The 22,500-nt window shown below is 48.7% G+C and overlaps 1 protein-coding gene across 1 annotated transcript in view; it reads left to right on the top strand.

Moving 5' to 3' along the window:
- The window catches only part of LOC112255825 (ryanodine receptor 1-like), a gene marked incomplete at its 3' end in the record, with an annotated part of 92,091 nt that overhangs the window by 13,795 nt on the left and 55,796 nt on the right, over nt 1–22,500 (top strand). The window contains exons 2-5 of the mRNA XM_042296582.1: nt 13,098–13,217; nt 13,462–13,563; nt 20,900–20,974; nt 22,409–22,487. Of these exons, the coding sequence (XP_042152516.1) occupies nt 13,098–13,217; nt 13,462–13,563; nt 20,900–20,974; nt 22,409–22,487 (376 nt within the window). The remainder of the gene's footprint in view (nt 1–13,097; nt 13,218–13,461; nt 13,564–20,899; nt 20,975–22,408; nt 22,488–22,500) is intronic.

Here is a 22,500-nt window from a genome sequence, read left to right as displayed (position 1 = left end):
GAAGACAGAGAGGGAAGGCCCAGAAATCAAGGAGGAAGACAGAGGGGGAAGGCCCAGAAATCAAGGAGGAAGACAGAAGGGGAAGGCCCAGAAATCAAGGAGGAAGACAGAGAGGGAAGGCCCAGAAATCAAGGAGGAAGACAGAGGGGGAAGGCCCAGAAATCAAGGAGGAAGACAGAGGGGGAAGGCCCAGAAATCAAGGAGGAAGACAGAGGGGGAGAAATAATACACAGGAAGCAAGTTTAAGGTAAATGAAAGGAGGTGAGGGAGAGACAAGGTTGGGGTGAGGGAGAAACAGGGTTGGGGTGAGGAGAGACAGGGTTGGGGTGAGGGAGAGACAGGTTGGGGTGAGGGAGAAACAGGGTTGGGGTGAGGAGAGACAGGGTTGGGGTGAGGGAGAGACAGGGTTGGGGTGAGGAGATACAGGGTTGGGGTGAGGAGAGACAGGGTTGGGGTGAGGGAGAAACAGGGTTGGGGTGAGGGAGAAACAGGGTTGGGATAGGGTTGGGGTGAGGGAGAAACAGGGTTGGGGTGAGGGAGAAACAGGGTTGGGTTGAGGAGAAACAGGGTTGGGGTGAGGAGAAACAGGGTTGGGTTGTTGAGAGACATGGTTGTTGAGAGACAGAGTTGGGTTGAGGAGAAACAGGGTTGGGTTGTTGAGAGACAGGGTTGGGGTGAGGGAGAAACAGGGTTGGGGTTGAGGGAGAGACAGGGTTGGGGTGAGGGAGAAACAGGGTTGGGGTTGAGGGAGAAACAGGGTTGGGGTTGAGGGAGAGACAGGGTTGGGTTGAGGAGAGACAGGGTTGGGGTTGAGGAGAGTCAGAGTTGGGTTGGTGGGAGGTTGAGAGGCCGGGTTGACGTTTTCAATTCAGTCAATACAGGAAGTGTGTCATCTGGAGTGTGTGCAGTTTGTTTTACAGTTCATCATGTTCAAAGAGGATTCTCCCCCGCCCCTTTAAGGACCCATATTGACCATTCTTCTCCTTCACCCACCTCATCTCTCCCTTCCCTTATTCCGTCTCTGTGAGCAGGCTTCTAATCGATGGTCTGGTCAAGGCAGCAGGCCAAAATCCAAACCTTGGATCAGCTGTTTCTTGATATTTTGGAGTTGCTTTTTTTGTTCTCGATAGAGTTTAAGTTTTCAAACCTCAGCTTAAAACAAAAGCTGTTGCTCTCTACTCTCTAATCAGCTAATTCATAGTCAATGTCAGGTTTTAAACCAGGTTTCGCCCCAACCCTCTCCTCGCGAAGACATTTAACATTTTTGTTTTAACCCTTTGACTTTGACTAATTTAATCAGGTGTGCCAGTTTAAGATACTCCCCATCCCGGATCCGGGAGCGTAATCATCGACTGACACAAATTAGCATAACGCAACGGACATAAATATTACTAGAAAATCTTCCTATTCATGAAAATCACAAGTGAAATATATTTGAAACACAGCTTAGCCTTTTGTTAATCACCCTGTCATCTCAGATTTTCAAAATATGCTTTACAGCCAAAGCTAGACAAGCAGAGTTTGTGTAAGTTTATCGATAGCCTAGCATAGCATTATGTCCAGCTAGCAGCAGGTAACTTGGTCACGGAAATCAGAAAAGCAATCCAATTAAATTGTTTACCTTTGATGAGCTTCGGATGTTTTCACTCCCGAGACTCCCAGTTAGATAGCCAATGTTCCTTTTTTCCAAAAATATTATTTTTGTAGGCGAAACAGCTCCTTTTGTTCTTCACGTTTGGCTAAGAAATCGACCGGAAACTACGTCACTAAAACTCCGAAAAATATTCACAATTAGCTCCATAATATCGACAGAAACATGGCAAATGTTGTTTATAATCAATCTTCAAGGTGTTTTTCAAATATCTATTCGATAATATATCCATGGGGACATTTGGTTTTTCAGTAGGACCGATTGGAATAATGGCTACCTCTGTATTTTACGCGAGAATCACTCAGAGCCATCAGGTGACCAGTTGCGCAATGTAGCCGCTTACGGGTATTCTTCAACATAAATGCGTAAAACTACGTCACAATACTGTAAGACACCTTGGGGAATACGTAGAAAAAGTAATCTGGTTGATAGCCCATTCACTGCTCAATAGGGACGCATTGGAACGCAGAGCTTTCAAAACATGAGGCACTTCCGGATTGGATTTTTCTCAGGCTTTCGCCTGCAATATCAGTTCTGTTATACTCACAGACAATATCTTTACAGTTTTGGAAACTTTAGAGTGTTTTCTATCCTAAGCTGTCAATTATATGCATATTCTAGCATCTTGTCCTAACAAAACATCTCGTTTACTTTGGGAACGTTATTTTTCCAAAAATGAAAATACTGCCCCCTAGTCACGGTTTAAAACAAAAAATGTGAAACATCTGGGCGAGGGCCCGAAGAGAGGATTGGGAAAACCCTGTTTTAAATCAAGGAGTTATTTTAGTTATTGGGAGAGAGAGAGATTGTACTCCCCCCCACACACCCTTCTCCTGTATATAAGTGTATAAGCACTGTGTCGTTCTGGTAAACATGAACCTGTCGGTCTGTGTGGGTGTACATGATCTTGTGAAAATGCTGAGCAGCTAGCTGGTGGAATAGTACTGCAGAGTGTGTGTGTACTGTCCTCTCTGTCATCTGATCATACACGCTGGTCTCAGTCTCTCTGTCATCTGATCATAGACGCTAGTCTGTCTCAGTCTCTCTGTCATCTGATCATAGACGCTAGTCTGTCTCAGTCCCTCTGTCATCTGATCAACACGCTGGTCTCAGTCTCTCTGTCATCTGATCATAGACGCTGGTCTCAGTCTCTCTGTCATCTGATCATAGACGCTAGTCTGTCTCAGTCTCTCTGTCATCTGATCATAGACGCTGGTCTCAGTCTCTCTGTCATCTGATCATAGATGCTGGTCTGTCTCAGTCTCTCTGTGATCTGATCATAGACGCTGGTCTCAGTCTCTTTGTGATCTGATCATAGACGCTGGTCTCAGTCTCTCTGTCATCTGATCATAGACGCTAGTCTGTCTCAGTCCCTCTGTCATCTGATCAACACGCTGGTCTCAGTCTCTCTGACTCACAGCAGCAGCAGACTGACTCTGCTTTTAGACTCCAGAGTTTCTTTCAGCTCCATATCAGGGGACGATCACTCACCCTTTTACATACAATACCACCCGACTACCACCCCACTACCACCCCACTACCACCTCACTACCACCCCACTACCACCACCTCACTACCACCCCACTACCACCACCCCACTACAACCCCACTACCACCTCACTACCACCACCTCACTACCACCTCACTACCACCCCACTACCACCACCTCACTACCACCCCACTACCACCCCACTACCACCCCACTACCACCTCACTACCACCCCACTACCACCACCCCACTACAACCCCACTACCACCACCTCACTACCACCTCACTACCACCCCACTACCACCACCTCACTACCACCCCACTACCACCTCACTACCACCTCACTACCACCTCACAACCACCCCACTACCACCCCACTACCACCTCACTACCACCGCACTACCACCCCACTACCACCCCACTACCACCACCCCACTACCACCCCACTACCATCCCACTACCACCTCACTACCACCCCACTACCACCCCACTACCACCCCACTACCACCTCACTACCACCCCACTACCACCACCCCACTACCACCCCACTACCACCTCACTACCACCTCACTACCACCTCACTACCACCCCACTACCACCTCACTACCACCCCACTACCACCCCACTACCACCACCCCACTACCACCCCACTAATATCTCACTACCACCCCACTACCACCCCACTACCACCTCACTACCACCTCACTACCACCCCACTACCACCTCACCACCACCCCACTACCACCTCACTACCACCCCACTACCACCATCCCATTACCATCTCACTACCAACCCACTACCACCACCCCACTACCACCCCACTAATATCTCACTACCACCCCACTACCACCTCACTACCACCTCACTACCACCCCACTACCACCTCACCACCACCCCACTACCACCCCACTACCACCCCACTACCACCACCCCACTACCACCTCACTACCACCCCACTACCACCTCACCACCACCCCACTACCACCCCACTACCACCTCACTACCACCTCACTACCACCCCACTACCACCTCACCACCACCCCACTACCACCATCCCATTACCACCCCACTCACATAGACACACAACATGGGAGATCAACTTTTGGCCCAGTTCAGCCTCTGTTTTTACACAGTCATTGTCTTTTGTCCCAGACAAAATGTTCAGCTAGAATTAGTAGGAGGAGCATTCTGTCTCCACTTTAAAAAGGCCTGTTTTGCTTCTCTGCGATCCAGTCTGTCTCTGTTCTAATTGATACACAATTAGTTATGAGTTAGACCAGCAGACTAGCAGAGAGGTATAGCATAACGGATGTTGTGCTGGAGGAGAGGAGGATGGTTGATGTTGTACTGTACTCCTGGGGAGAGGTGGAAGGTTGATGTTGTCCTGGAGGAGAGGTGGAAGGTTGATGTTGTACTGGAGGAGAGGAGGAAGGTTGATGTTGTACTGTACTCCTGGAGGAGAGGTGGAAGGTTGATGTTGTACTGTACTCCTGGGGAGAGGTGGAAGGTTGATGTTGTCCTGGAGGAGAGGTGGAAGGTTGATGTTGTACTGGAGGAGAGGAGGAAGGTTGATGTTGTACTGTACTCCTGGAGGAGAGGTGGAAGGTTGATGTTGTACTGTACTCCTGGAGGAGAGGTGGAAGGTTGATGTTGTCCTGGAGGAGAGGTGGAAGGTTGATGTTGTACTGGAGGAGAGGAGGAAGGTTGATGTTGTACTGTACTCCTGGAGGAGAGCTGGAAGGTTGATGTTGTCCTTGGGGAGAGGTGGAAGGTTGATGTTGTCCTGGAGGAGAGGTGGAAGGTTGATGTTGTCCTGGAGGAGTGGTGGAAGGTTAATGTTGTACTGGAGGAGAGAAGGAAGGTTGATGTTGTACTGTACTCCTGAAGGAGAGGTGGACATTTGATGTTGTACTGTACTCCTGGGGGAGAGGTGGAAGGTTGATGTTGTCCTGGAGGAGAGGTGGAAGGTTGATGTTGTACTGTACTCCTGAAGGAGAGGTGGAAGGTTGATGTTGTCCTGGAGGAGAGGTGGAAGGTTGATGTAGTACTGTACTCCTGGAGGAGAGGTGGAAGGTTGATGTTGTCCTGGAGGAAAGGTGGAAGGTTGATGTTGTCCTGGAGGAGAGGAGGAAGGTTGATGTTGTACTGTACTCCTGAAGGAGAGGTGGAAGGTTGATGTTGTACTGTCCTCCGGTGGGAGAGGTGGAAGGTTGATGTTGTACTGTACTCCTGGAGGAGAGGTGGAAGGTTGATGTTGTCCTGGAGGACAGGTGGAAGGTTGATGTTGTACTGGAGGAGAGGAGGAAGGTTGATGTTGTACTGTACTCCTGGGGGAGAGGTGGAAGGTTGATGTTGTCCTGGGGGAGAGGTGGAAGCTTGATGTTGTCTTGGGGGAGAGGTGGAAGGTTGATGTTGTCCTGGAGGAGAGGTGGAAGGTTGATGTTGTCATGGAGGAGAGGAGGAAGGTTAATGTTGTACTGGAGGAGGGGAGGAAGGTTGATGCTGTACTGTACTCCTGGAGGAGAGGTGGAAGGTTGATGTTGTCCTGGAGGAAAGGTGGAAGGTTGATGTTGTCCTGGAGGAGAGGTGGAAGGTTGATGTTGTACTGGAGGAGAGGAGGAAGGTTGATGTTGTACTGGAGGAGAGGAGGAAGGTTGATGTTGTACTGTACTCCTGGAGGAGAGGTGGAAGGTTGATGTTGTGCTATAGTCCTGGAGGAGAGGTGGAAGGTTGATGTTGTCCTGGAGGAGAGGAGGAAGGTTGATGTTGTCCTGGAGGAAAGGAAGAAGGTTGATGGTGTACTGGAGGAGAGGAGGAAGGTTGATGTTGTACTATAGTCCTGAGGAGAGGAGGAAGGTTGATGTTGTCCTGGAGGAGAGGTGGAAGGTTGATGTTTTCCTGGAGGAGTGGTGGAAGGTTAATGTTGTACTGGAGGAGAGGAGGAAGGTTGATGTTGTACTGTACTCCTGAAGGAGAGGTGGAAATTTGATGTTGTACTGTACTCCTGGGGGAGAGGTGGAATGTTGATGTTGTCCTGGAGGAGAGGTGGAAGGTTGATGTTGTACTGTACTCCTGAAGGAGAGGTGGAAGGTTGATGTTCTCCTGGAGGAGAGGTGGAAGGTTGATGTAGTACTGTACTCCTGGAGGAGTGGTGGAAGGTTGATGTTGTCCTGGAGGAAAGGTGGAAGGTTGATGTTGTCCTGGAGGAGAGGTGGAAGGTTGATGTTGTACTGGAGGAGAGGAGGAAGGTTGATGTTGTACTGTACTCCTGAAGGAGAGGTGGAAGGTTGATGTTGTACTGGAGGAGAGGAGGAAGGTTGATGTTGTACTGGAGGAGAGGAGGAAGGTTGATGTTGTACTGTACTCCTGGAGGAGAGGTGGAAGGTTGATGTTGTCCTGGAGGAGAGGAGGAAGGTTGATGTTGTCCTGGAGGAAAGGAAGAAGGTTGATGGTGTACTGGAGGAGAGGAGGAAGGTTGATGTTGTACTATAGTCCTGAGGAGAGGAGGAAGGTTGATGTTGTCCTGGAGGAGAGGTGGAAGGTTGATGTTGTCCTGGAGGAGAGGTGGAAGGTTGATGTTGTCCTGGAGGAGATGTGGAAGGTTGATGTTGTCCTGGAGGAGAGGTGGAAGGTTGATGTTGTACTGGAGGAGAGGAGGAAGGTTGATGTTGTACTGTACTCCTGAAGGAGAGGTGGAAGGTTGATGTTGTACTGTCCTCCGGTGGGAGAGGTGGAAGGTTGATGTTGTACTGTACTCCTGGAGGAGAGGTGGAAGGTTGATGTTGTCCTGGAGGACAGGTGGAAGGTTAATGTTGTACTGGAGGAGAGGAGGAAGGTTGATGTTGTACTGTACTCCTGGGGGAGAGGTGGAAGGTTGATGTTGTCCTGGGGGAGAGGTGGAAGCTTGATGTTGTCTTGGGGGAGAGGTGGAAGGTTGATGTTGTCCTGGAGGAGAGGTGGAAGGTTGATGTTGTCATGGAGGAGAGGAGGAAGGTTGATGTTGTACTGTACTCCTGGAGGAGAGGTGGAAGGTTGATGTTGTCCTGGAGGAAAGGTGGAAGGTTGATGTTGTCCTGGAGGAGAGGTGGAAGATTGATGTTGTACTGGAGGAGAGGAGGAAGGTTGATGTTGTACTGGAGGAGAGGAGGAAGGTTGATGTTGTACTGTACTCCTGGAGGAGAGGTGGAAGGTTGATGTTGTGCTATAGTCCTGGAGGAGAGGTGGAAGGTTGATGTTGTCCTGGAGGAGAGGAGGAAGGTTGATGTTGTCCTGGAGGAAAGGAAGAAGGTTGATGGTGTACTGGAGGATAGGAGGAAGGTTGATGTTGTACTATAGTCCTGGAGGAGAGGAGGAAGGTTGATGTTGTCCTGGAGGAGAGGAGGAAGGTTGATGTTGTCCTGGAGGAGCGGAGGAAGTTTGATGTTGTCCTGGAGGAGAGGGGAAAGTTGATGTTGTCCTGGAGGACAGGAGGAGAGGTGGAAGGTTGATGTTGTCCTGGGGGAGAGGTGGAAGGTTGATGTTGTCCTGGAGGAGAGGTGGAAGGTTGATGTTGTACTGGAGTAGAGGAGGAAGGTTGATGTTGTACTGGAGGAGAGGAGGAAGGTTGATGTTGTACTGTACTCCTGGAGGAGAGGTGGAAGGTTGATGTTGTGCTATAGTCCTGGAGGAGAGGTGGAAGGTTGACGTTGTCCTGGAGGAAAGGAAGAAGGTTGATGGTGTACTGGAGGAGAGGAGGAAGGTTGATGTTGTACTATAGTCCTGAGGAGAGGAGGAAGGTTGATGTTGTCCTGGAGGAGAGGAGGAAGGTTGATGTTGTCCTGGAGGAGCGGAGGAGGTTTGATGTTGTCCTGGAGGAGAGGGGAAACGTTGATGTTGTCCTGGAGGAAAGGAAGAAGGTTGATGGTGTACTAGAGGAGAGGAGGAAGATTGATGTTGTACTATAGTCCTGAGGAGAGGAGGAAGGTTGATGTTGTCCTGGAGGAGAGGAGGAAGGTTAATGTTGTCCTGGAGGAGCGGAGGAGGTTTGATGTTGTCCTGGAGGAGAGGGGAAAGGTTGATGTTGTCCTGGAGGAAAGGAAGAAGGTTGATGGTGTACTGGAGGAGAGGAGGAAGGTTGATGTTGTACTATAGTCCTGAGGAGAGGAGGAAGGTTGATGTTGTCCTGGAGGAGAGGAGGAAGGTTGATGTTGTCCTGGAGGAGCGGAGGAAGTTTGATGTTGTCCTGGAGGAGAGGGGGAAGGTTGATGTTGTCCTGGAGGAAAGGAAGAAGGTTGATGGTGTACTGGAGGAGAGGAAGAAGGTTGATGTTCTCCTGGAGGAGAGGTGGAAGGTTGATGTTGTGCTATAGTCCTGGAGGAGAGGTGGAAGGTTGACGTTCTCCTGGAGAAGAGGTTGAAGGTTGATGTTGTACTGTAGTCCTGGAGGAGAGGAGGAAGGTTGATGTTGTACTATAGTCCTGGAGTCCTGGAGGAGAGGAGGAAGGTTGATGTTGTCCTGGAGGAGAGGAGGAAGGTTGATGTTGTCCTGGAGGAGCGGAGGAAGTTTGATGTTGTCCTGGAGGAGAGGGGAAAGGTTGATGTTCTCCTGGAGGAGAGGAGGAGAGGAGGAAGGTTGATGTTGTCCTGGAGGAGCGGAGCAAGGTTGATGTTGTACTGGAGGAGAGGTGGAAGGTTGATGTTGTCCTGGAGGAGATGAGGAAGGTTGATGTTGTCCTGGAGGAGAGGAATGAAGGTTGATGTTGTACTGGAGGAGAGGAGGATGGTTGATGTTGTCCTGGAGGAGAGGAGGAAGGTTGATGTTGTACTAGAGGAGAGGAGGAAGGTTGATGTGTTCCTGGAGGAGATGTGGAAGGTTGATGTTGTACTGTACTCCTGGGGGAGAGGTGGAAGGTTGATGTTGTCCTGGAGGAGAGGTGGAAGGTTGATGTTGTCCCGGAGGAGAGGAGGAAGGTTGATGTTGTACTAGAGGAGAGGAGGAAGGTTGCTGTTGTACTGTACTCCGGGAGGAGAGGAGGAAGGTTGATGTTGTCCTGGAGGAGAGGAGGAAGATTGATGTTGTACTGTAGTCCTGGAGGAGAGGAGGAAGGTTGATGTTGTCCTGGAGGAGAGGGGAAAGGTTGATGTTGTCCTGGAGGAGAGGTGGAAGCTTGATGTTGTCTTGGGGGAGAGGTGGAAGGTTGATGTTGTCCTGGAGGAGAGGAGGAAGGTTGATGTTGTGCTATAGTCCTGGAGGAGATGAGGAAGGTTGATGTTGTCCTGGAGGAGAGGAGGAAGGTTGATGTTGTCCTGGAGGAGCGGAGGAAGTTTGATGTTGTCTTGGAGGAGAGGGGAAAGGTTGATGTTGTCCTGGTGGAGAGGAGGAGAGGAGGAAGGTTGATGTTGGTTGTCCTGGAGGAGAGGTGGAAGGTTGATGTTGTCCTGGAGGAGAGGTGGAAGGTTGATGTTGTCCTGGAGGAGAGGAGGAAGGTTGAAGGTTGATGTTGTGCTATAGTCCTGGAGGAGAGGTGGAAGGTTGATGTTGTCCTGGAGGAAAGGAAAAATGTTGATGGTGTACTGGAGGAGAGGAGGAAAGTTGATGTTGTACTATAGTCCTGAGGAGAGGAGGAAGGTTGATGTTGTCCTGGAGGAGAGGAGGAAGGTTGATGTTGTCCTGGAGGAGCGGAGGAGGTTTGATGTTGTCCTGGAGGAGAGGGGAAAGGTTGATGTTGTCCTGGAGGAAAGGAAGAAGGTTGATGGTGTACTGGAGGAGAGGAGGAAGGTTGATGTTGTACTATAGTCATGAGGAGAGGAGGAAGGTTGATGTTGTCCTGGAGGAAAGGAAGAAGGTTGATGGTGTACTGGAGGAGAGGAGGAAGGTTGATGTTGTACTATAGTCCTGGAGGAGAGGAGGAAGGTTGATGTTGTCCTGGAGGAGCGGAGGAGGTTTGATGTTGTCCTGGAGGAGAGGGGAAAGGTTGATGTTGTCCTGGAGGAAAGGAAGAAGGTTGATGGTGTACTGGAGGAGAGGAGGAAGGTTGATGTTGTACTATAGTCCTGAGGAGAGGAGGAAGGTTGATGTTGTCCTGGAGGAGAGGAGGAAGGTTGATGTTGTCCTGGAGGAGCGGAGGAGGTTTGATGTTGTCCTGGAGGAGAGGGGAAAGGTTGATGTTGTCCTGGAGGAGAGGAGGAGAGGAGGAAGGTTGATGTTGTCCTGGCGGAGCGGAGGAAGTTTGATGTTGTCCTGGAGGAGAGGGGGAAGGTTGATGTTGTCCTGGAGGAAAGGAAGAAGGTTGATGGTGTACTGGAGGAGAGGAAGAAGGTTGATGTTCTCCTGGAGGAGAGGAGGAAGGTTGATGTTGTGCTATAGTCCTGGAGGAGAGGTGGAAGGTTGATGTTCTCCTGGAGAAGAGGTTGAAGGTTGATGTTGTACTGTAGTCCTGGAGGAGAGGAGGAAGGTTGATGTTGTACTATAGTCCTGGAGTCCTGGAGGAGAGGAGGATGGTTGATGTTGTCCTGGAGGAGAGGAGGAAGGTTGATGTTGTCCTGGAGGAGCGGAGGAAGGTTGATGTTGTCCTGGAGGAGCGGAGGAAGTTTGATGTTGTCCTGGAGGAGAGGGGGAAGGTTGATGTTGTCCTGGAGGAGAGGTGGAAGGTTGATGTTGTACTGGAGGAGATGTGGAAGGTTGATGTTGTCCTGGAGGAGAGGAATGAAGGTTGATGTTGTCCTGGAGGAGAGGAATGAAGGTTGATGTTGTCCTGGAGGAGAGGAATGAAGGTTGATGTTGTCCTGGAGGAGATGTGGAAGGTTGATGTTGTACTGGAGGAGAGGAGGAAGGTTGATGTTGTACTGTAGTCCTGGAGGAGAGGAGGAAGGTTGATGTTGTCCTGGAGGAGAGGAGGAAGGTTGATGTTGTCCTGGAGGAGAGGAGGAAGGTTGATGTTGTACTGTAGTCCTGGAGGAGAGGTTGAAGGTTGATGTTGTCCTGGAGGAGAGGAGGAAGGTTGATGTTAAACTGTAGTCCTGGTTTCTCTACTTTCTTCAGAGCTGGAGGTGAGAGGACAGGACAGAGGAGACGTATCTAGGCTAAAGAAAGATAGATGAGAGCCTAATAGGGGAAGAGGGGATAGCGTGTTGTACTGTGGAGCCAGAGGAACAGCAGAGAGGCTTCTGGGTAGAGAGGAGACGAGGAGGAGGAGGAGGAGGAAGAGGAGGAGGAGGAGGAGCAGAGGAGGAGGGGAAGGAGCAGAAGAGGAGAGGGCATTATGACGAGGTCACAGATCCGCATCACGTATTGGCCTATTATATCATACTACAGCTATAGCACAGAATGCTGGTAGAGTAATGACTCTCTCCCTCTCTCTCCCTCCCTCTCTCTCTCTCTCTCTCTCTCTCTCTCTCTCTCTCTATGACCTCCTCCTTCCTACTATCCGGACATCAAAGTCCCTGTAATTCATCACCTGTCCAAAACACTAGGTCATCGCCTGTCACAACACAGAAACGTTAACAGGGCAGAACAAGACAATGAAGGATAGAGAGAGAGAATGATTGATGGAGAGATAATGAAGGTCTGTTAGCATTGTGACTGTTAGGATTCTGGCTGCAGAGTGTGTGTGTGGTATTTATTAGCTCCAGCCCATTGTGAGGGGCTGTTAGCAGGCCTGTCACCACACCAGGAGACCAGGTGACAAGTAGAGTAGGTGACAAAGATCTTAGTCTCTCCTAACAGCTGTCTGTCAAAGGGCTCTATCACTGGTAACAGAGTCCACTGGTGTGTCTGCTGGTACAAAGAGCTCTATGACTGGTAACAGAGTCTACTGGTACAAAGAGCTCTATCACTGGTAACAGAGTCCACTGGTACAAAGAGCTCTATGACTGGTAACAGAGTCTACTGGTACAAAGAGCTCTATGACTGGTAACAGAGTCTACTGGTACAAAGAGCTCTATGACTGGTAACAGAGTCTACTGGTACAAAGAGCTATATGACTGGTAACAGAGTCTACTGGTACAAAGAGCTCTATGACTGGTAACAGAGTCTACTGGTACAAAGGGCTCTATGACTGGTAACAGAGTCTACTGGTGTGTCTGCTGGTACAAAGGGCTCTATGACTGGTAACAGAGTCTACTGGTACAAAGAGCTCTATGACTGGTAACAGAGTCTACTGGTACAAAGAGCTCTATGACTGGTAACAGAGTCTACTGGTACAAAGAGCTCTAACAGAGTCTACTGGTACAAAGAGCTCTATGACTGGTAACAGAGTCTACTGGTACAAAGGGCTCTATGACTGGTAACGGAATCTACTGGTACAAAGAGCTCTATGACTGGTAACAGAGTCTACTGGTACAAAGAGCTCTAACAGAGTCTACTGGTACAAAGAGCTCTATGACTGGTAACAGAGTCTACTGGTACAAAGAGCTCTATGACTGGTAACAGAGTCTACTGGTACAAAGGGCTCTATGACTGGTAACAGAATCTACTGGTACAAAGAGCTCTATGACTGGTAACAGAGTCTACTGGTGTGTCTGCTGGTTGTGTGAATTCCAACTGACATTTTTTTTTAGTCCGAACTATGTCTCTCTCTCTACAGGATGACCAGGTGGTGCTACAGTGCAATGGGTTAGGGTCGGGGCAAAGGTCAGGGTCAGAGCTAGGGTTAGGAGCTAGGATCAGGGTTAGGGTAAATATACTGTATTTCCGAACTATGTCTCTCTCTCTACAGGATGACCAGGTAGTGCTGCAGTGCAATGGGTTAGGGCTAGGGTTAGGGCAAAGGTCAGGGTCAGAGCTAGGGTTAGGGTCAGGGCAAAGGTCAGGGTCAAGGTTAGGGTTAGGGTAAATATACTGAATATCCGAACTATGTCTCTCTCTCTCTACAGGATGACCAGGTGGTGCTACAGTGCACTGGGTTAGGGTCAGGGCAAAGGTCAGGGTCAGAGCTAGGATCAGAGTCAGGGTAAATATACTATGTCTCTCTCTCTACAGGATGACCAGGTGGTGCTACAGTGCACTGCTTCTGTCCTGAAGGAGCAGATCAAACTGTGTCTGGCCTGTGAGGGCTTCGGGAATCGACTATGTTACCTGGAGACCACGTCCAATGCTCAGGTACGGAAACGCATGACTCAAAATACCATCTCACATGCCTCGCGCAACGGAGCGAACATAACGAGACTGACATGTAAAAATCAATTGTATTTCCAAAATCTTAACCACTTACGGTACTGAGGAGTCAAATTAAGATACCAATGTTTTTGATGTTGTAGAAGAGTATGTAAATATACAAATACAAAATATACAAATGTTTATATTAAAAGTGTCTGTTCAAACTTCTGACCTCTGACCCTTCCAGAACTGTCCACCAGATCTGGCCATCTGTGCCTTCGTCCTGGAACAGTCCCTGTCTGTACGTGCGCTGCAGGAGATGCTGGCTAACACCGTGGACATGAGTGAGGTAGGGGTCCCATACGGAGGGAGGGAGGGAGGGAGAGAGGGCGGGAGGGAGGGAGGGAGGGAGGGAGGGAGGGAGGGAGGGAGAGAGAGGTGTGGAGGGACACTGGAGATTAGATGCTGAGAGACTGTTGTTTCTTACTTTGTTGGGAGACATGATACCTTATTCTCCTGTTTGATCTTCCCCACCTGTTTCCCTCTCCATAATGTCACCACCACCCACAGAGCTTCCACCCACAGAGCTTCCACCCACAGAACAGTACAGCCTCCACCCACAGAACAGTACAGCCTCCACCCACAGAACAGTACAGCCTCCACCCACAGAACAGTACTACCTCCATGTACTTCGGTATTTTCTATCATTACCATATAATTCACTCAACCACACATCACGATGCCACTTTCCTTTCTACTGTCTTTGAGAAGGTTATGGTCAACACAGAAACACTTTTACATTGAAGTATCATACACCCAGAAAACAAGGTTTCAGCAGGGTTATTCGGCTGTCTCCATAGGGGAACCCTTTCTGGTTTTTGGTTCCAAGTAGGACTCTTGGATCCATGTAGAACCCTTTTTGGTTTAATGTAGAACCCTTTTTGGTTCCAAGTAGAACTCTTTTTGGTTCCATGTAGCACCATTTTTGGTTCCAAGTAGAACCCTTTTGGTTCCATGTAGAACCCTTTTTGGTTCCAAGTAGGACTCTTTTGGGTTCCATGTATAACCTTTTCCACGGAGCGTTATACATGAAACCCAAAAGAGTCCTACTTGGAACCAAAAAGAGTTCTATTTGGAACTAAAAAGAGATATACTTGGAACCAAAAAGGGTTCTACATGGAACTAAAAAGAGATATACTTGGAAGCAAAAAGGGTTCTACTTGGAACCAAAAAGGGTTCTACATGGAACCAAAAAGAGTTATACTCGGAACCAAAAAGGGTTCTACATGGAACCAAAAGGGTTCTACTTGGAACCAAAAAGGGTGCTACATGGAACCAAAAATGGTGCTACATGGAACCAAAAAGAGTTCTACTTGGAACCAAAAAGGGTTCTACATTAAACCAAAAAGGGTTCTATTTGGAACCTAAAAGGGTTCTACATGGAACCAAAAGGGTTCTACTTGGAACCAAAAATGGTGCTACATGGAACCAAAAATGGTGCTACATGGAACCAAAAAGAGTTCTACTTGGAACCAAAAAGGGTTCGACATTAAACCAAAAAGGGTTCTATTTGGAACCTAAAAGGGTTCTACATGGAACCAAAAGGGTTCTACTTGGAACCAAAAATGGTGCTACATGGAAACAAAAATGGTTCTACATGGAACCAAAAAGAGTTCTACTTGGAACCAAAAAGGGTTCTACATTAAACCAAAAAGGGTTCTATTTGGAACCTAAAAGGGTTCTACATGGAACCAAAAAGAGTTATACTTGGAACCAAAAAGGGTTCCACTTGGAACAAAAATGGTTCTACATGGAACCAAAAAGGGTTCTACATGGATCCAAAAAAGAGACTTGGAACCAAAAAGGGTTCTACATGGAACCAAAAAGGGTTCCACTTGGAACCAAAAATAGTTCTACTTGGAACCAAAAAGGGTTCTACATTAAACCGAAAATGTCAAACAACAGTCCCACCCACACCAGGAGCAGAACCAGGACACGGTAGAACCATTTAAATATAAATACCTGTTGTAGTTACTGCTGTGTTTTGTGTCTCCCTCCCTCCCTCTCTCCCTCTCTCCCCCCCTCCCTCCCTCCCTCCCTCCCTCCCTCCCTCCCTCCCTCCCTCCCTCCCTCCCTCCCTCCCTGCCAACCACAGGCAGTGGATTTGGACAAATGGGTACGTCTCTGCCCTACAGTCATTGGTCTCTGAACATACGTGTCTCATTTCCTGTTACATGACACATGAACCACAACCCCCCCCCTCTCCTCCCCTCACCTCCTCTCCCTACCTCCTGAGAGTATATTCTCAACCCACAGGTTGTCCTAGTGAATTCATGAAATAGTGCTGTAAAAAGTTACCATTCACATCCTAGTCCTTTCTACAGCCCCTCCCAACCCGTCCCGTACCCCTCTAAAACAGTTACCATTCACATCCCAGTCCGTTCTCCAGCCCCTCCCAACCCGTCCCGTACCCCTCTAAAACAGTGTTGTCAGTACACCTGCTGGTTCTCTCTGTTTTGATGCATGGTGAGGAAAGCCCCCTGACTATAAGGCATGGTGAGGAAAGCCCCCTAGCCATAAGGCATGGTGAGGAAAGCCCCCTGACCATAAGGCATGGTGAGGAAAGCCCCCTGACCAGGAAAGCCCCCTGACCATAAGACATGGTGAGGAAAGCCCCCTGGCCAAAAAGCATGTTGAGGAAAGCCCCTGGCCATAAGGCACGGTGAGGAAAGCCCCATTGCCATAGGGCATAGTGAGGAAAGCCACCTTGCCAAAGGGCATGGTGAGGAAAGCCCCCTGGCCATAAGGCACAGTGAGGAAAGCCACCTTGCCATAGGGCATGGTGAGGAAAGCCCCCTGGCCATAAGGCATGGTGAGGAAAGCCCCCTGGCCAGGAAAGCCCCTTGGCCATAAGGCATGGTGAGGAAAGCCCCCTGGCCATAAGGCATGGTGAGGAAAGCCCCTTGGCCATAAGGCACAGTGAGGAAAGCCACCTGGCCATAAGGCACGGTGAGGAAAGCCCCCTGGCCATAGGGCACGGTGAGGAAAGCCACCTTGCCATAGGGCATGGTGAGGAAAGCCCCCTGGCCATAAGGCACGGTGAGGAAAGCCCCCTGGCCATAAGGCTTGATTATGAAAGCCTCTAGGTTCCATTTCATGAAGCACTATTATCACTTCCTTCCACTCCTATCATAGAGAGTCCTGCACACACACACATTAGAGACCCCTGTAATGAAGTGTCCTTCAGAGACCCCTGTAATGAAGTGTCCTTTAGAGACCCCTGTAATGAAGTGTCCTGTAGAGACCCCTGTAATGAAGTGTCCTTCAGAGACCTGTAATGAAGTGTCCTTTAGAGACCCCTGTAATGAAGTGTCCTTTAGAGACCCCTGTAATGAAGTGTCCTTTAGAGACCCCTGTAATGAAGTGTCCTTTAGAGACCCCTGTAATGAAGTGTCCTTTAGAGACCCCCGTAATGAATTGTCCTTTAGAGACTCCTGTAATGATGTGTCCTAAAGAGACCCCTGTAATGAAGTGTCCTTCAGAGACCCCTGTAATGAAGTGTCCTATAGAGACCTCTGTAATGAAGTGTCCTTTAGAGACCCCTGTAATGAAGTGTCCTATAGAGACCCCTGTAATGAAGTGTCCTTTAGAGACCCCTGTAATGAAGTGTCCTTTAGAGACCCCTGTAATGAAGTGTCCTTTAGAGACCCCTGTAATGAAGTGTCCTTTAGAGACTCCTGTAATGAAGTGTCCTTCAGAGACCCCTGTAATGAAGTGTCCTTCAGAGACCTGTAATGAAGTGTCCTTTAGAGACCCCTGTAATGAAGTGTCCTTCAGAGACCTGTAATGAAGTGTCCTTCAGAGACCTGTAATGAAGTGTCCTTTAGAGACCTGTAATGAAGTGTCCTTTAGAGACACCTGTAATGAAGTGTCCTTCAGAGACCTGTAATGAAGTGTCCTTTAGAGACCCTGTAATGAAGTGTCCTATAGAGACCCCTGTAATGAATTGTCCTTTAGAGTGTCCTTTAGAGACCTGTAATGAAGTGTCCTTTAGAGACCTGTAATGAAGTGTCATTTAGAGACCTGTAATGAAGTGTCCTTTAGAGACCTGTAATGAAGTGTCCTTTAGAGACCTGTAATGAAGTGTCCTTTAGAGACCTGTAATGAAGTGTCCTTTAGAGACCTGTAATGAAGTGTCCTTTAGAGACCTGTAATGAAGTGTCATTTAGAGACCTGTAATGAAGTGTCCTTTAGAGACCTGTAATGAAGTGTCCTTTAGAGACCTGTAATGAAGTGTCCTTTAGAGACCTGTAATGAAGTGTCCTGTGTTAGTGAAGTGAACTGTGTTAGTTATCTTGTTGTAGCTGAAGTCTGACTTTTCCAGACAGAATGCTGTTAGTTAGTTAGCTAGTTGTAGCTGAAGCCTGTCCAGACATAACTGTGTTAGTTAGCTAGTTGTAGCTGAAGCCTGTCCAGACATAACTGTGTTAGTTAGCTAGTTGTAGCTGAAGCCTGTCCAGACATAACTGTGTTAGTTAGCTAGTTGTAGCTGAAGCCTGTCCAGACATAACTGTGTTAGTTAGCTAGTTGTAGCTGAAGCCTGGTCAGGTTGGTGATGAGAATAGCATGGCATGCAGCCCAGCTGGTCCGGGAGAGTCCCGAATGACTGTGTCGGCGGGCAAGAGGCAAGGAAGGGTTACACGACACCCCCTAAAAGAGGAATTTTCTGGCTAGGCCAATACCCTTAATATCATAACCCCCCCCACCCCCCACCCCCTTCCCCCAGCCTGGTTTGACCTGTCACACCTGTCCCTCCCACCTCCCATGCCCACCCACTCCACTGGTCTTATTGAAATAGATCATTCTAGATTGAGTTTGATTTAACCCAGGGATCTGAGGCCCACACTATTTCAGCCTGGGACTAAAGAATGGTGTTGTTTTGCCAACTGACTCCTATGAATTGGCAAGGCAGCACAAACAGATCTGGGATCAGACAACTGAGTTGATCTCCTCTCACTAGACTAGCTAATCAATACACTACTGATAGTGGTGTTGTGGGTGATTTGTTATTATGACAATTCGTTCAAATAACTACAACACTAATTCTGTTTTCTTGTTTGAAATCTTGCTGGATGTTGAGAAAAGGTAGGTTTAATACTTTGTATTTGTTGTGCTTTTATGTGGCAGATCATATGATGGGATGTGATTGGTTGAAACACTTTTATGCGTTGACTCCGTCTTTGGGTGTCGCTGTACCTCTCTGGGTGTCACTGTACCTCTCTCTCTCTCTCTGGGTGTCACTGTACCTCTCTGGGTGTCACTGTACCTCTCTGGGTGTCACTGTACCTCTCTGGGTGTCACTGTACCTCTCTCTCTGGGTGTCACTGTACCTCTCTGGGTGTCACTGTACCTCTCTCTCTCTGGGTGTCACTGTACCTCTCTGGGTGTCACTGTACCTCTCTGGGTATCACTGTACCTCTCTCTCTGGGTGTCACTGTACCTCTCTGGGTGTCACTGTACCTCTCTCTCTCTCTGGGTGTCACTGTACCTCTGTCTCTCTGGGTGTCACTGTACCTCTCTGGGTGTCACTGTACCTCTCTGGGTGTCACTGTACCTCTCTCTCTGGGTGTCACTGTACCTCTCTGGGTGTCACTGTACCTCTCTCTCTCTGGGTGTCACTGTACCTCTCTGGGTGTCACTGTACCTCTCTGGGTATCACTGTACCTCTCTCTCTGGGTGTCACTGTACCTCTCTGGGTGTCACTGTACCTCTCTCTCTCTGGGTGTCACTGTACCTCTGTCTCTCTGGGTGTCACTGTACCTCTCTCTCTCTCTGGGTGTCACTGTACCTCTCTCTCTCTGGGTGTCACTGTACCTCTCTCTCTGGGTGTCACTGTACCTCTCTTTCTCTCTCTCTCTCTGGGTGTCACTGTACCTCTCTCTCTCTCTCTCTGTACCTCTCTCTGTACCTCTCTCTCTCTTGTCTCTCTGGTTGTCACTGTACCTCTCTCTCTCTCTCTCTCTCTGGGTGTCACTGTACCTCTCTCTCTCTCTGGTTGTCACTGTACCTCTCTCTCTCTCTCCCTGGGTGTCACTGTACCTCTCTGGGTGTCACTGTACCTCTCTCTCTCTGGGTGTCACTGTATCTCTCTCTCTCTGGGTTTCACTGTATCTCTCTCTCTCTCTGGGTGTCACTGCACCTCTCTCTCTCTCTGGGTGTCACTGTACCTCTCTCTCTCTGGGTGTCACTGTACCTCTCTCTCTCTGGGTGTCACTGTACCTCTCTCTCTCTCTCTCTTTCTCTGGGTGTCACTGTACCTCTCTCTCTGGGTGTCACTGTACCTCTCTCTCTGGGTGTCACTGTACCTCTCCTCTCTCTCTCTGGGTGTCACTGTACCTCTCTCTCTCTCTGGGTGTCACTCTCTCTCTCTCTCTCTTTCTCTGGGTGTCACTGTACCTCTCTCTCTGGGTGTCACTGTACCTCTCTCTCTCTGGGTGTCACTATACCTCTGTCTCTCTGGGTGTACCTCTCTCTGGGTGTCACTGTACCTCTCTCTCTCTCTCTGGGTGTACCTCTCTCTCTCTCTCTCTCTCTCTGGGTGTCACTGTACCTCTGTCTCTCTGGGTGTCACTGTACCTCTCTCTCTGGGTGTCAGTGTACCTCTCTCTCTCTGGGTGTCACTGTACAACTCTGGGTGTCACTGTACCTCGCTGGGTGTCAGTGTACCCCTCTCTCTCTGGGTGTCACTGTACCTCTCTCTGTCTGGGTGTCACTGTACCTCTCTCTCTGGGTGTCACTGTACCTCTCTATCTCTGGGTGTACCTCTCTCTCTCTCTGGGTGTCACTGTACCTCTCTCTCTCTGGGTGTCAGTGTACCTCTCTCTCTGGGTGTCAGTGTACCTCTCTCTCTGGGTGTCACTGTACCTCTCTCTCTCTGGGTGTCATTGTACCTCTCTCTCTCTCTGGGTGTCACTGTACCTCTCTCTCTGGATGTACCTCTCTCTCTCTGGGTGTCACTGTACCTCTCTCTCTCTGGGTGTCACTATACCTCTCTCTCTGGGTGTCACTGTACCTCTCTCTCTCTGGGTGTCACTGTACCTCTCTCTCTGGGTGTCACTGTATCTCTCTCTCTGGGTGTCACTGTACCTCTCTCTCTCTCTCTGGGTGTACCTCTCTCTGGGTATCACTGTACCTCTCTCTCTGGGTGTCACTGTATCTCTCTCTCTCTGGGTGTCACTGTACCTCTCTCTCTCTGGGTGTCACTGTACCTCTCTCTCTGTCACTGTACTCTGGGTGTCATTGTACTTCTGGGTATCAGTGTACCTCTCTCTCTCTGGGTGTCACTGTACCTCTCTCTCTCTCTGGGTGTCATTGTACCTCTGGGTGTCAGTGTACCTCTCTCTCTCTGGGTGTCAGTGTACCTCTCTCTCTCTGGGTGTCATTGTACCTCTGGGTGTCAGTGTTAATGGTGGATATGATATGTGAAGAAGAGATGTTCAATAATATTTTTCAACAATATCTCTTCTTGTTTGTTTTTGTCTTTCATATGCGAAGGAGATCCAGTTACTCCTCACAGATCTATGTCTACCCTGACTCTTTGAGCTGGAGGAGGAGGCAAGGCCTTCCTCTGTAGACAGTGTGTTAGTGCAGTCAGTTAACCCTGTGTGTGTCCGCTCTGTCCCCAGTCATCCCAAGGAGGAGGCCACCGCACGCTGCTGTACGGCCATGCTATCCTGCTCAGACATTACCACTCTAGCATGGTGAGAACCGTCTCTCCTTCTCTCTCTCTCTCTGTCTGTCTGTCTGTCTGTCTGTCTGTCTGTCTGTCTGTCTGTCTGTCTGTCTGTCTGTCTGTCTGTCTGTCTGTCTGTCTGTCTGTCTGTCTGTCTGTCTGTCTGTCTGTCTGTCTGTCTGTCTGTCTGTCTGTCTGTCTGTCTGTCTGTCTCTCTCTCTGTCTCTCTCTCTCTGTTTCTCTCTCTCTCTCTCTTTCTCTCTGTTTCTCTTTGGAATGAGACTCCATCTCTCCCTTATCTTCTTGTGATCTCCCACATGCATCCTTCTTGTTTGTGTTATTTACTCTGCCTCTTCAGTCTATATCAGTGGTTCCCAAACTTTTTATAGTCCCCGTACCCCTTCAAACATTCACCCTCCAGCTGTACCCCCTCTAGCACCAGGGTCAGCTGTACCCCCTCTAGCACCAGGGTCAACTGTACCCCCTCTAGCACTAGGGTCAGCTGTACCCCCTCTAGCACCAGGGTCAGCGCACTCTCAATTTTTTTTTTTCCATCATTGTAAGCCTGCCACACACACTATACGATAGATTTATTAAACATAAGAATGAGTGTGAGTTTTTGTCACAACCCAACTTGTGGGAAGTGACCAAGAGCTCTTACAGGACCAGGGCACAAATAATAATAATATAATAATAATCAATCATTTCGCTCTTTATTTAACCACCTTACATATAAAACCTTATTTGTTCATCAAACATTGTGAATAACTGTCACGATCATTATAAAGAATGTCGGACCAAGGTCCAGGGTACGTAGAGTTCCACATGTTTAATTGAAATGACACTTACAAAAACAATAAAGAGCCAAACGAAAAGGTGAAGTCATGGAGTACTCACTGGCCACTACACACAAACAAGATCCCACAAAACACAGTGGGGGAAATGGCTGCCTAAATATGATCCCCAATCAGAGACAACGCTAAACAGCTGCTTCTGTTTGGGAACCATACCAGGCCAACATAGACATAAAATAACCTAGATAAACCCCCTCTAGTCACACTCCGACCTAACCAACATAGAGAATAAAAGGCTCTCTATGGTGAGGGCGTGACAATGACTCACCACAGGTTAATGAGAAGGGTGTGGTGCTTGAAAGGACACAGATAACTCTGTAATGTTGGGTTGTATTGGAGAGTCTCAGTCTTAAATCATTTTCCACACACAGTCTGTGCCTGTATTTAGTTTTCATGCTAGTGAGGGCCGAGAATCCACTCTCACATACAGTATATATATTTTTTATAAAATGTGAATCACATTTTTATTTGGTACCCCTCAACGGCATTGCGTGTACCCTTGGGGGGGGGTGCGTGTACCGTAGTTTGGGGATACCTGGTCTACAGTATCTGAGGAATATCTCACTCTGCTCTCTCTCTCTCTCTCTGTGTCTCACTCTCCTTCTTAGTATCTGAGCTGCCTGACGACGTCTCGGTCACTAACAGATAAGCTGTCCTTCGATGTGGGCCTGCAAGAAGACTGCGTAGGTATGGACTAGAG

Source organism: Oncorhynchus tshawytscha, linkage group LG14 (genome assembly GCF_018296145.1).
Source record: "Oncorhynchus tshawytscha isolate Ot180627B linkage group LG14, Otsh_v2.0, whole genome shotgun sequence".
In the NCBI taxonomy this organism is placed as follows: domain Eukaryota; kingdom Metazoa; phylum Chordata; class Actinopteri; order Salmoniformes; family Salmonidae; genus Oncorhynchus; species Oncorhynchus tshawytscha.
The sequence above is the reverse complement of the archived record's forward strand: the minus strand, read 5'-3'. Positions and strand labels throughout refer to the sequence as shown.